Source organism: Scomber japonicus, chromosome 3 (genome assembly GCF_027409825.1).
Source record: "Scomber japonicus isolate fScoJap1 chromosome 3, fScoJap1.pri, whole genome shotgun sequence".
Taxonomy (NCBI): domain Eukaryota; kingdom Metazoa; phylum Chordata; class Actinopteri; order Scombriformes; family Scombridae; genus Scomber; species Scomber japonicus.
Window position 1 is genome coordinate 17,513,653 of NC_070580.1, and position 13,764 is coordinate 17,527,416.

At 37.5% G+C, this 13,764-nt stretch overlaps 1 protein-coding gene across 1 annotated transcript; it reads right to left on the bottom strand.

Annotated features, from left to right (window-relative positions):
* Nucleotides 1-602: 602 nt before the first annotated feature.
* On the bottom strand, nt 603-3,512 carry apof (apolipoprotein F). The gene is made up of 2 exons (XM_053315049.1): nt 3,366-3,512; nt 603-2,817 (listed from the first exon to the last, which is right to left on the bottom strand). The coding sequence occupies exon 2, from the start codon at nt 2,778-2,780 to the stop codon at nt 1,482-1,484; it is 1,299 nt and encodes a 432-aa protein (XP_053171024.1). The 5' UTR covers nt 2,781-2,817; nt 3,366-3,512; the 3' UTR covers nt 603-1,481.
* Nucleotides 3,513-13,764: the final 10,252 nt, after the last annotated feature.

A 13,764-nucleotide genomic window follows, 5' to 3' on the forward strand; every position in this document is an offset into this window, starting at 1 on the left:
AGGCGCTATACAAAATAAAATTATTATTATTATTATACATTCAGGGCTAAACTGATATAGCCTATGTTTTATAGTTAGCCACTGAGCTGACCACTACCAGATTTTGGTAAGCTGACAGGACAATGCTCAGAATTAGAAGAGAGATTTCTAGTTGTACATCAGTTATCATAAATAACTTAGCTCTGTTTATGATAGTCACTCAGGTTTTTGACAATATGTTGCTAATGTTTATCAATAACTAGTGAACATGCTCTGTTTTGATTTATATTTAAAATCAATGCATCCATCTTTGTAGGTTGTCCTATTCAGGGTGCTAGAGCCTTTCTAGCCATGCACTGAGCAAGAAGCAGACAACACTCTGGGCAGGTTTCCAGTCTATCACAGGGACAGGCATACAAACACATTTCACTTTACCTCTGATGCATCTGGTTGGACTGCCGGAAGACATTTGGAAGAGCACCAGTGTTACTAATAACTTTCACGATTCCATTATATTTAGATGCCCCAGTTATCCAGCACAGTGCGACAGTGAGCCAGCACGAAAAATACCAAGACCCTGAAAAAGAGGCACCTAAATAGAAATCAACCATAGCCATTTACACCTCTGTTGAAAAGGTTTATTCTTTCTCTTTATGTGAGATGACAGCGTTTATCCACTGATACACCTTGCTGCTCCATAATAAAATCTTGTGCACATTCATTCATCTTTACACCTGTAGAAGGGAGCTACAGAGCATAATACTCTTTAGGATATAAACTGCACACCGACAGATACTGCATGCACACAGATTTAATATACACTTTATTAACATTTAAAGGAGAACATATAAAACAACAAAATTCAGTTCACAATCTATTCTCCCTGCAATTACACCAGAGGTGGGAATGTGACTCTGACCCGACAGAAGGAGGAAAAGTGGTGGATGACATGAACACAAGGAAAAAAAGGAGGGTAAAAATCAAAGTATTGAGGGTTTTAAGGGCTGAGTTTCCTGAGACCTGTTCTTTAAATGTTGCTGCTTAACATGATAAATTGTCCAACTATTGTATCTAGAAGATTCAAAGCTTATTATCTGAGGTTACTTATTGTTAGATTACTGTGACTGTTTACAATTAATGTGTAATGTAAATCACTTTATACTTTAATTGTATTTTAATAGCCTTTAGATTAAATTGTTTCTCTTTTTCTCTGAAAGTCACTTTTGAGAAAGAATAATTATTGTGCAAATTGTGTAAAACGAAGTTTGTGTGCACAATCACACACACAACAAAGACAAAGCTTTTTTCCCTTTCAAACAGTCTGAGTCTGATGATCCACAATAATGTGTGATCCTGTTTTCCAAATTATCTAGATTATTTAAAGTCTAATAAAATATTTTGTTACTCTGAAACCATGTCAGTTAACAAACATTGATCCTCTCTCGTTATTTTAAAACATGTAGAAACTAAAATATACTTATTGCCAAAGCTTCACATAAGCATCAGTCTACAGTGATGACACCATCCTCCCAGCTGTTCTGATTCACCATCACATCGTCTTCCCCCTTCATGGAGTTGAGCAGATACTTGACTCCAGCTTTCACTCCACTTTTCACCCCTGCACCCAGGGCATAGCCCGCCACCCCAGCAGTCCCCCCTGTGGCGACCATGAGAGCATCTGTGCTGAGGTCAACAGCAGTGAGTATGGCTCGCTCCTTGGCAGTTTCTGAGCAGTTGACTGAAGCGTAATACACAGCTGTGCCGAGATTGTAGAGGGTACTGACTGCAGGGATCCACTCTATTACATTGTATACGCGCTCCTCACTTTTGTTGATACAGCTCCTTTGGGTGCTGCGCCTCATTCGTCCACCTAAAGCAGCAGGGATCAAAACATCATCCTCGGTACTGCACTGATGGATCCAACACTCAGACTCAGAAGATTCAGAGGGCAGGATGCGACTGCCTTTCTTCAACACTGCCTCATACTTGCCAGGTTTAAGTCCACTGCTGGTCACACCAGCACACAGGACACCCAGTCTCTCACAGGTGTTCATAGCCTCCTCCAGTCCACCTGTGGCTCCGTCCACAGCTGTTCCAACCAGTGTGGTTCCATTCACTCTGGTCCAACCCTCACAACGCTCTTCCTGCTTAGAGGTGCCTTGTCCCATCATACCCTCTCCCACCACAGCCAGTTGCTGAATGTTGAACATCAAAGCCTCTATGTGGTGCCCTGCTTGATCCCTCTCTGAGGTTGATGCTGCTGATACAGGTGCTGGTGTGGATGTTGACTTGCTCATCCTCCTCTTTATCAGATCCTCCACCTCCATCAGGAGCTCATCTGTATCAGTTACTCCCATCAGGTCATACAGCTTGAGCACTAGGCTCTGGGCCTCCTGTGGGCAGCCTGCCACCACCAACACGGGCACTAAAGAGAGACCCAGAAGCTCCTGTGGGAACGTGGAAGATAACGGATCGTCCATAGTGCTGGCAGACAGTAGCTCCCCACAGCTGACATTCTCTTGAATGTGGAGATGATCTTGAATCTGCCCCTGAAGCTTTGCCCTGAGAACTGATAGGACATGTTTAGCAGACTGGGCTCTCTCCTCTTGTTGTGTTGTGCTAAGTTGGGAAATCCAGAGAGCCTGATCATCCTGTTTGGTTGTCTTTTCTTCAACTTCATGGATGTCAGTTTCTGGGAGCAGACTCTTCCTCCGAGCCAAAGGATGTGGCACTCTGCAAAGAGCCTGTTCATTCAGCAGGAGCTGGATCACAATCAGCCACTTGAACTTGGAGAACATCATTCCACTCTTGTTAGAGCTCTTTTCTGAAACCACGACACTAAACAGAGGAGTATAAAGAAATACAAGCCAGCAACATAACAAATTAGCCCTCATTGTACATAGTTAATAAACAGTTTCTTAAACAAAGTTGTTTGCTTAATGTCATTCAAAATGCAACTCTAATCCAGCAGTCTGTTGTGTTTATCCTGTACTCAATCACATGATCTAGTATCCAGCCAGTTTTGTGGCAGAATTTGTATTTGGTAAAGTTTGTAGTCTCACAATTAAATCCCAATGTAATAAAACAAGCTTAGTACATGAATATGTGTTTTAAAAGCAACTATTAAAGACAACAGCAGTGTCAATATATTAGATTGAAATAGAAGTTAAACAATATTCCACACTGCAAACAAACAAATAATCAATATTTTAAAATATTTATTATGTTTCAGATTTTTTGCATCCTACTATGGAGCCTTCACGACATTTTTTCATGCCCTATTTTTTTCTCCACTCACTACAACTAAAAATAGAAATGTTTTTCCACTCACAACATAATTCTATTGCTTTTTTTGTTTTTTGATCCAGTGGCAGTTATTCACCTACCTTAATAATCAGATGTGAAGTCCACAGGGTAGCAGTGCGACTGATAGGTCTTCAGCATGTACTGTAGGATGCTTTTGTTTGTCCTTGTCCTCCTTTTTTTTCTCCACAGAATGTGCATAGCGATCTTCTTTCTCTTTGCCTCCAATGAGAATCTCCTTCTTTACACATGACATCCCACAGCCCTCCCTCTGTCTCATCTGTCTTTCAGCTCTCTCTTCTCTTTGGCCTCATTGCTCAACGGGGAGACCAGGGCTTGAATATTGATTCACGTGGGGAAAGTCCATGTGTACTAAAGCAGTTTTGTTTGTCTGTCCTGCTATCCTCTCATCCGCCCCCCCTCAACCCTTGCTCTATCTCCCAGTCTGTATGTTTTGTTTTTGACCCAAATACTTGAAAGAAATCCTCCCTCATGCCGTGAGCAAATTTATCTCTTACAGACAAGAATGGAAGTGAGGAACACAGAGGCTATCTGAGGTAAAGATAAAACAGAATCCAAACAAAACTCAGTGTTGTTATTGGTGTATTTCTTTTACTAGGATCATGTTCACTTTACCTATATTCTTATATCTTAACACTTTCTTTCTTGCAAACTTAATTTTTTATTCTCTGAATACCTCATTCACTCATGTGATGGAAATTGTTAATTGACGTTAATCTCTTTAGCAATCACAGCATCCAGAATAGCAAGACTTTACCCTGCAGTAAAGACCAGTTTGACCTTCAATTTGACCTTGTCAGACTCACTTATTGATTGAAATTTGAACTGTGCTTTTAAAAAAATCACACAATTAATTTGAAGTTGAAGCAACCAATTTAAGCAATAGACACAAGCAAGTGTGTCATAAAAAAGGAGAACCAAAGATTTTTATACTGAACCTCAAGCAGTGTGTATGCTTCTTTCTTTTTTCTAGTTGTATTTGTGCCGTGACCAGTATTCAGTACAAAATACCACTCTCGTTTCACAGAGATTCAAAGAATTTAGTCTAGTACCCCTCCCTCGGCTACACACTTCCACTATACCTCCATCACTTTCACTTCCTCTCTACTCTTTCTTTCTTTCTTTTGCTCTCTCTCTCTCTCTCTCTCTCTCTTACTCTTACTCTGAAAATAATGGCTTAATTCTGTGAGAGTACTCCAGGGCTTTTTTCTCTTCCCCTCTTTCTAAAGATAGAGGACAAGGCTCATTAAAGAACAGCTGCCAAAAACAAGAATCAAGGTTTCACCATGAAATTCTGTGTTGGACTCAACTTTATCCGAGAGTTACATTCATTTAAATTCTATTAATTATTCTCACATCCAGAGAGCTTTGTGACCTGTAAAAGTGGCCAACATTGTACTACATTTTGAACATAGTGGTACATGTATTATCATTTTATATTTATATTGTCAGGAGAGCAAAGTGCCCTGCACACTGCTGTTGGGTTACTTCTATTAAGTAATTAACATTTAGTTATCTCATGTACATAGCAGGGATTTAAATCACTCATGTGTCATAATCTCTGCCAGAATTGAAGAAGAAAAGATAAATGTTTGATCAAGGGATCATCTTGCTGTCATTGTTGTATGTTTTTAATGAGATTGTCACTGCACGCACATGTGTGTGCATCTTTGTGTGTGTTCTGCTGATTCAACAGCACTAGATGGTGATGTGTAACCACTAAGTACACTCTTATACTGACGTCATTCCTTGCCAGCTCTGGCAAATTCTGCAGTATTCCTCAGAGATAGTTTGTCCTCCAGTTAATACTCCAACAAGAGAAAAAACAATAACAGCGAGGCAGAAGCTTGATCGCCTGTTAGAGGGTGTGGTGGTCGGGGGGAGCCTGGACATGGATAGTTCCTCACAAGTAGACAGGGAAAAAAATGTGGAGGTCTTAATGGCTCTTGATGATGATGATGATGATGATGATGATGATGATGATGATGGACTCTGCCAGAAAGGGCCATAAAAGTTGCTTATTTTTTGCCCATTTAACCAACTTGAGCACAAACATGTGTGTGGATGCACCCACACAAACACAAACACCTATTTTAAAATGAAATAAAATAGATGGAACCATGCAGTAATTATAAATAAAATATTCAATGTAAGACACAGATGAGCTAAGAGGAAAAATGGAGGGAAAACAGAAACTGAATAGAAAACAACATATCATGCTATTTTATTATTTTATTAAAATGAAATGAAGAATAGTCTTTTTTGTTCAGAATGATAGTTTATGGATTGGGTTGTTGTCTCAGTCACCACCTTAAGGTCCTCCTTAACGGCTCTGTCCTGCTATTTCAGTAACACTTAATTTTTTTAAAATCATAAACTTTTGTGATTTGCTATTGGATTAATGTCTTTGATTGTTTGTTTGTAGTGTTTAGTGTTTAGTGTCTTCTCCAGTTCTGTTCACTTCTGTCTCCTTATCGTCTCATCACTTTTCTCTATTACTTTTCCTGTTTCAATGAAATAATGAATGAAATAAAGGAGGAAATGCATTGCTTTCACTGATTGTTAAGTCTTCTGTTTATTTGACTTGGGGGAGGTGCTGCCCCTCCTCTGTCGCATGCTGAGGATGGATTAGTTGGATGGTGAAAGGAGGCTCGATCTGCAGCTGCCCATATGTACAAACAGCAAGGCCTGTACAAAGAAAAGCAAAAAGTAGCACAAAACTGTTTAGCTACAAAGTTAAAATCATTTACAGATTGAAGCAAAGGTGACATACTGTATAAATGTGGAGTTAATAGGTGATATAGCCCTCAACTTGCTCTGTGTTCCCCTTTGAGTCATTCAGGGAGTCTGGATATAAAGAGGCAGCCCGCTGGGTTTCACCAACTTAACAATATAAGAAACACCTGACAACTTATGAAATGTGATAATTAATTGGATCGCTGTCTTTTCTGCTGGGAATTTAAAAGAATTGATACTAGTTAATGCAGAGCAATAAACCCCCAGAGTCCAATCAAAAATCATCACAACATGTCAATGCAAGCTGACTGCTTCACACGCAGCCATGCTTTGATTAGCTATTATAACTTGTGTCTTCAGAGTATTAACTTCTGATATGAATCACTGTTCTGACTCATGATCACACTAACCATCCCAACGCAATTACCATGTCTGAATTTAAACCCTCATCATACCAACATGACAAGAAGTATATACCTCTGGGGTCTGTGGGTCTGTAGGATCCAGGTTAAAGTCCTAGAGTCTATGTTTAATAATGGTGTTACAGTAATAGATCAGGTCACTAATATCAGAAAACACAACATTGAATTTTAGACTTTAGAACTTGGATATGTGAAATTAGACACGTTACCAAATACTGCAACATGTCCAACCTCTAAATGGGCAGCTGTGGCTCAGGAGATAGAGCGGTTCAATCCCTTTCTCCTCTAGTCTAAATGTCGATGTGTCATTGGGCAAGGTACTTAACCCCAAATTGCTGCCGTTGCTGCGCCAATGGTTTGTGAATGCGTATGAGTGGTTAGTGTCCTCCTGATGAGCAGGTTGGCACCATTCGTGGTCGCCCCTGCCATCAGGGTATGAATGGGTGGATGAGACACTTTGAGTGGTCATAACGACTAGAAAATAAAATACAGTCCATTTACCATGAATGAAAAAAAAAAAGATAAAATACTGAAGGCAGAAACAAAGAGTTAGAGGAGGTTTTTAATCAGTGTCCTGAAAGCCCAGCACCTCAGCTGATTGGTTGAGGGGTATGAATGTCTAGTAGGATTGGTGTTGGGCTAACATGTAACACAAAACTAAAATCAATAACTAAATGTTGTGTGTGACTGCGACTGTGTGTGAGTGTGTGTGTTTAGTGTCCTTATTCTCAGAAGACTGTATCTATCGCACTTAATCAACACCTCAAAAACATGTTGGATCATCGTATTGTCTCTTTCACCAGACTTTACCCTGCAAACATTGCACTCAACACATTTCATCATCTAATTTGCTGTGGAATTTGGTGAACACAGTAACAGGCGTTTCCATCGCTCACTCCCAGCCATGAACTTTAAAACTGGTGGGGCTAGTATGTATGTTGTTTGTCCTGTCTAACACTTTCTTATTGTGGGGGTGTAATGAGCATTTCAATGGGTCCTGTTAGACTGCACACCCTCAACCACTACATTATTATACTCAGTGAGATGACAAGATGAAACTTACTGTAATCATTATAACTTAAGAAGTGATGGGATTTAACACATAGAAAATAGGGAATCTAAAAATAAACAATACTGTACACCCATGTGTAGTGATAATGTAGTGAAAATAAAGTAACTGATAGAAATAACTTTAGAGCAGAAAAAGACAATCTACCTGTAATTGCAGAACTTTACATAAACTGTAAGAGGGTGAAATGTGGAAAAGAGTTTAGATAGGTCACATTTTTCAGATTTATTCACAATTAGATATTAGACAACCTGGATACTGCAGTTGATAAAACAATCTCACTACAAAATCCATCTAGTAGCTTTTCAAAAGCTTTTAATCAAACCACACAGTCATGTATATGTTGGGGAGTTTCAGCTTCTCCACTCAGCATAAATCTCTGTTAGGACAGAGAAGACAACAATTTTATTCCATTCTCATCAAGCAGCGTGTGACATAAATCTGACTTTATTAAACACCATTCAGCGATAATTTAAGTGGCTGCAGTTTTGATCTGATCAGCTCTTCACAGCAGAAAACCTAATGACATCACCCCCCTGATTTATTAAGTAATTTTCCCTTTAATATCAGTCGGCTCGTCTTATAACATTTAATTATTATTATAATAGAGTTTACAATGTGTTTTGACTGACAACGAAAAGGCAGGACAATAAAAAACAAAGACACAAGACACATGAAAGCAATAACAAGGCTGATATTAAGAAGATGACAGTAGAAGACAGTAATAAACAAAGACTTGACAAAAGATTAAAAGTATGTAGTATGTAAAATTATAGACTGGTATAGTTAATAATCGGGCAATGTGAGAGTTTTGGTTCTAAAATAACTACTAATTAAAAAAACATATTCACCGCTTTCATGAACACATGATGGGTTTGTCTGAGAGGCCTGATATCACTTTCTGGTCAATTTTTGTTTTGAGAGACAGAGTATCGCATCTGACATAATGAACCCCGGGCGGGTGTAATAAATCCACATCCTGTTCCCACATAGATGTGTCTAATAGTGACTTTTCCAGGCTGCTTCAACATTTCAAACACAGTGAACATGTAGTTCCCCTGATGAGACATGAGAGTCCCATCATCCTTTATATGCATATAACAAGAGTTTTTTTTGTCATAAAAACAGTTAACAGAAACTAATGAATGAGCGATGTAAGAGTTTGGTTCTAAAATAAAATCCAATTTATAGAGTAATAGAGTTTACGATGTTCACTGCTTGTCTGAGAGGCCCAAAATCATTTGCTGGTCAATTTTTTTTTGAGAGAGAGAGAGAGTATAACATCTGGCATTATGAACCCCAAGTGGGTGCAATAAATCCACCCAGCGTTTTGGGAAGGAAGCGGCGTCGGAAGGCGTTGAGGAGGAAAGAGACACAATGAACTGCTCATCGATTCAGATAGTGTGGGTGTTATTTGGCTCAGAAGCACCAACCAATGACAGCGTAGACAGGACAGCAATATCCGCCTGCAGGGCGTACACATTATAAATAAATTCAATATCTGCTGGGACACACAAACTCTGCTAAGAATATATCATGTACATCTCTCAATGCAATGATTTTATCACATGTATCATCCTGTTTATCTGGGGCCAGGCCTTCTAACTATAATAAGGCTATTATACCATTATTTAACCAAGACCAAATAAACAGTTTACTATGTTTTGACAGTCATAGTGTTCTCTTTCATCAAAACCATATTTAAGTACACAACAAATATTTTCATATATAATCTGTCAATTAATAAAAAAAACTAAGGAGCTGCAAACCAGAGTGAGTCATAACTGCACAGGGTCAACGGCTTGTAATCATCAGACTTAAAAATACAATATTAAAAACATTTTAAACTACATACACACACAAACTCACATTCCTATATGTCAGTGTATACAGTCATGAACACATACAGTAGATTTACTCATATTCTCATGTGCAGTCTGTCTTATTTGTTCTGTTGTTTTCATCCTAAATCTGTTTGATTGAACCTGAAAGCTTCAACTATAGAACTATAGACAGCTTAGTCACATTATGTCTGTTGCATTACTTCTATGTAACCATGTCTGTTTGTATTGTTCCTGTTAAATCAAATGTACAGTGAATTGTTGGTGAATGTTTTAGGATTGTTCCCCTGTCTTTTCTAACATGATAGCCGGTAAGAATGGGCTTTGTGAAATAATTAACAACACTACATAATAACCACAACCTAAAATATGATTTGTAATTTTTCAAGATTTTTCCAAAATCTCATGTTGATTGTTAATTCAATAAGAAATGTTTGTAATGAGAAAGATGCAACGAATTGGAAGTGTGTGTGTGTGTGTGTGTGTGTGTGTGTGTGTGTGTGTGTGTGTGCGTGTGTTTTGGGTAGCGGGTGGAGCTCTAATTGGATCGCAGATGAGCTCGAAGACTATAATAATTGAGGTTGAAAAGCTGCTGAGCGGAGAGACAGCTTTTGGTGGTTTCACATTTCAGTGGTTTATTCTGTGGGATCAGACTTCTTGCAGCTTTTAACAGGTAAGACTCTAAGAAAGATATTTACAGTCATTTGCAACACTTTGAATTTATTATAGGTTATTTTGTTCATTAATAGAGGGTACATTTTCTTTAGAATATAATATTTAAGGTTACAAAGTTATGGTTGTGATTTTACTACTTATGTTAATGATGTTTTATCTTATTGGTCCATTATATGATAATTTGATGCCTTATAACTCATGAAGATAGTTTTCAATGGTTTCAAGTAAATATTGATAATCAATTTATTAACCTTTATTGTTCATATATTTTAATTTGATGAATACCTACAGACTAATTACAAATGTTTTCATGTTCAGCTGACCTAATGTGAATTAATGAACTGGAAGGTTACCAATTACTGTCTCTATTTTACTTACAGCTCTAATAAGTACTAAATAACTTTATTCTTTCCATGAGCCTAGAAGATTATTAGGACATCAGTAAGACTTCATAATATGAAGACAAAACACAAATCTGATCAATGCAGAATGTATAAGGAATTCTTGTGACTTTACGTGATCAGTTAATACTTAATTACATCTATTAATAGTTATTACCTTAGTTACGTTTATAGCATGTCATACACAAGGGAAATTCAAAATGCTTTATATATACCAGTCAAGCCCGAAATTATTCATACCCCTGGCAAATTTTGACTTAAAGTTACTTTTATTCAACCAGCAAGTGTTTTTTGACCGGAAGTGACACAGGCGTCTCCAAGAAGATAAAAAGACGATGTACAAGAGGCATCATTGTGGTAAAAAAAATATTTCAGTCTTTTATTTACATTTGAACAAAAAGTGGCATGTCCAAAAGGGGTATGAATAATTTCGGGCTTGACTATATATATATATATATATATATATATATAAGCATTAAAAAGTAAAACATAAACCATTAAAATGCTAATTTAAAAGAATAAAAGCCTTGAAAGAAACACAAAAACATAAATAGAAAATAATGACGATATCAGGACAATGAAAAGTATTTCAAACATTAATCTATAAACCACCAAATTAGTTGAAATCCAGTTATACAATAAAACTCATCTGAGAGTGTGATCGGTGACTCCTCAGAGAAATATGAAGCTGTTTTTCATAAAACTCATAGTCAGATGCAAACATGTTGCTGCATACATTAGTTATGATAGTGTTACCTTTCTTTACAGCCCAAACTGTGGTTATTAGTCTTTGAAACTCTGTCAGTAAATAACCTGATGTTGGGTATGATTGTGATTCTACAGATACAGATTATACTCACACAGTGTGAAAGACTACAACAGCAGCATACAAATTACATATTAACAAAAAATAAAAAGATGTAGTGCTCCACAGTCAACAAGAAGTTTTATTACCCTAACACTCTCTGATTTAATTCAAGGATAAAATAACAATTAGAGGGTTATTGCTGTAAGCGGTCATATTGATTACATGGATAAGATTAATCACATCTAACTTCACTTAATAAACTGGCTTTGTTATAGATGTGATATGAGTGTATGGAGGCTTTAAAACTGTAACTTTTATTCAGTTTACTTTAATGCATTATTTAATCATAAAAGTGACATGTCAAACGTTTTGTACTTTCAACTCTGAAGTTAACCAGGAATACATCGTCACACAGAAGAGAAAGCTGTATAAGAAGAGGGTAAATATTATACAGGAAGTTGGGACTAAACTTACAGGATCCTCATAAAGACATGAAGAAGCTGATATGTAAAATAAACATGTTAAATGATTGTTGATGTTAATATTAATGACATTATGTGAGAGAGGAAACATCTGTCAGCTGAAATAGTTTATATAGTTTATAGTTTTCATTTTTAAACATAAAGAGCCAATTAACACAATACACAACCTTTAGACAGGCAAAATTACTCGACATATATTATTATAATTATGTGACATAGAAAGTACTTCAGTGGTCATAATTTGAGATTCAGTGAGCAAGAACTCAAAGTATTTCGGCATGTGTAAATCAGCACCTAAGTCTTATGTCTTATGTCTTATGCTCTCAGTCTGGTTATGGTGTTTACTGCGTTTCAGAGTGATGGAGAGAATCCCAAACTGCTGCAGATTTGCCTCACTAGTTGCTTTAGTCATCCTCGTCTCATTTCCTGTGAGGTCATGGTGTGAGGAGGGCGTCTACAAACCGCTAACAGAGGTACGATTGACCAGAGTTTATGTAATTATTACAGTCATGCGATTTCAACCCACATTTCAAATCCTGCAGCTTTTCAACAGGATAACATATAATTTGCTCTCTGTTTTCTCTTCCAGACTAAGCCAGAGTGTACCGATAGAGAAGATGCAGAGCTGAAGAGATTTGATGATGATTATGACAACTTTGTGGGTCTAATGGGACGCAGAAATGCTCCTCAACCAATCAGTGAGTTCTCTTTTGCAGAAAAGCCTCATCCAGCAGCACTGTAAGCCTGTCAGCTCAGCTAATTTGTGACTCTTTTCACAGGTAACAAAAACACCCGATGGTCAAGAAAAAGTAAGAGCTTGAAGTTGAATTCTGTACCAGATCACTGTCTTTTCTGTAATGACACCTCACTTTATCTTTTATGGCATGAGTTGAAAACTTGCTGCTTATCTTGAACAGGAGACCTGGATCACATCTTTGCTGATTTGATGGGGCGAAAAATGAGTGAGTGACCTCACTGACACTGAAAGCAAATAATATAAAAGTCGTGCAATTTTCTCTTGATTCCTTTAAGTCACCGCACATTTAGTTTGGATAGATACTGAAACATTAGTGCATACTCCAGTTTCATCAACACCAGAAATAAAAGCTCCCAGTTGTCCCACAGTCCTCTAACAAGTTAATGATGTGCTGACTTTAAGAAAATCTCATTATGTTAGTATTTTCACTGTTTATATAGATCATTTTGATAAGTTAAGTTTAAATTTGGGGATTGACAAACTATAATGTACACATTTGCTAATGGAATATACTTTAAGCATTTCTGTACTGCATTTTCTTAATATTTCTAATGTAGACTATGGCATATCTGCAAAAAGATAATATCAGCCTGTGTATCAGCTCTGCCGATTTATTGATTGGGCTCTACACTACATTTATATAAACAGACCGATTTATGTGCTGAAAATCAGAGTGGACAAAGTTAAGGGGCAACTATTGCAACTACTTTCTGTTCAAAAATAATCGGAATTAAACTTGGTCAAAGATTGTAAACACTAAGTTTCACGTTAAGCAGCAGCAGTGCCAGGTGTAAAACTAACAGCTGGCTTCATGATAACAGGGCGCAGGTTATTCAGAGCTGCTCTTCTCTTCATGTGAAACAGGAATGACTTGTCCGTGTGTGCAGGAGTATTTACAGACAAGGAGAGGCAGATTCATCAATCACGACAAGCAGAGGTAAGAAACTTTGACCGACACCCCGTGTTGAAAAAAGGTTCTTTGTTGTGCAATGTTTTGACCAAACCTTGTTCTCTCTGTTCAGGGTCTAGTGCTCTCTGTAGAGGGGATGTCACACCTCGTCTCATCTCCAACACAGACTGCCAGTCCTTCAGTTTCTCACAGTGCTGAAAAAGCTTCACAGCTATTGTATCAACAGAGGACATTGTTTGTTATTTAACCACGGAGAGGTGAAAAAGCCATATTAACAATGCATGAAGGCTTTCTACTGTCTCTGGAAAATGTTCTGAAATGAAATAACATGTAAAAAAACGTGAAAACAAAACAAGATAT

Coding starts and splice junctions, on each gene's coding strand:
- apof (XM_053315049.1), bottom strand. CDS start 2,780: ATGATGTTCTCCAAGTTCAAGTGGCTGATTGTGATCCAGCTCCTGCTG.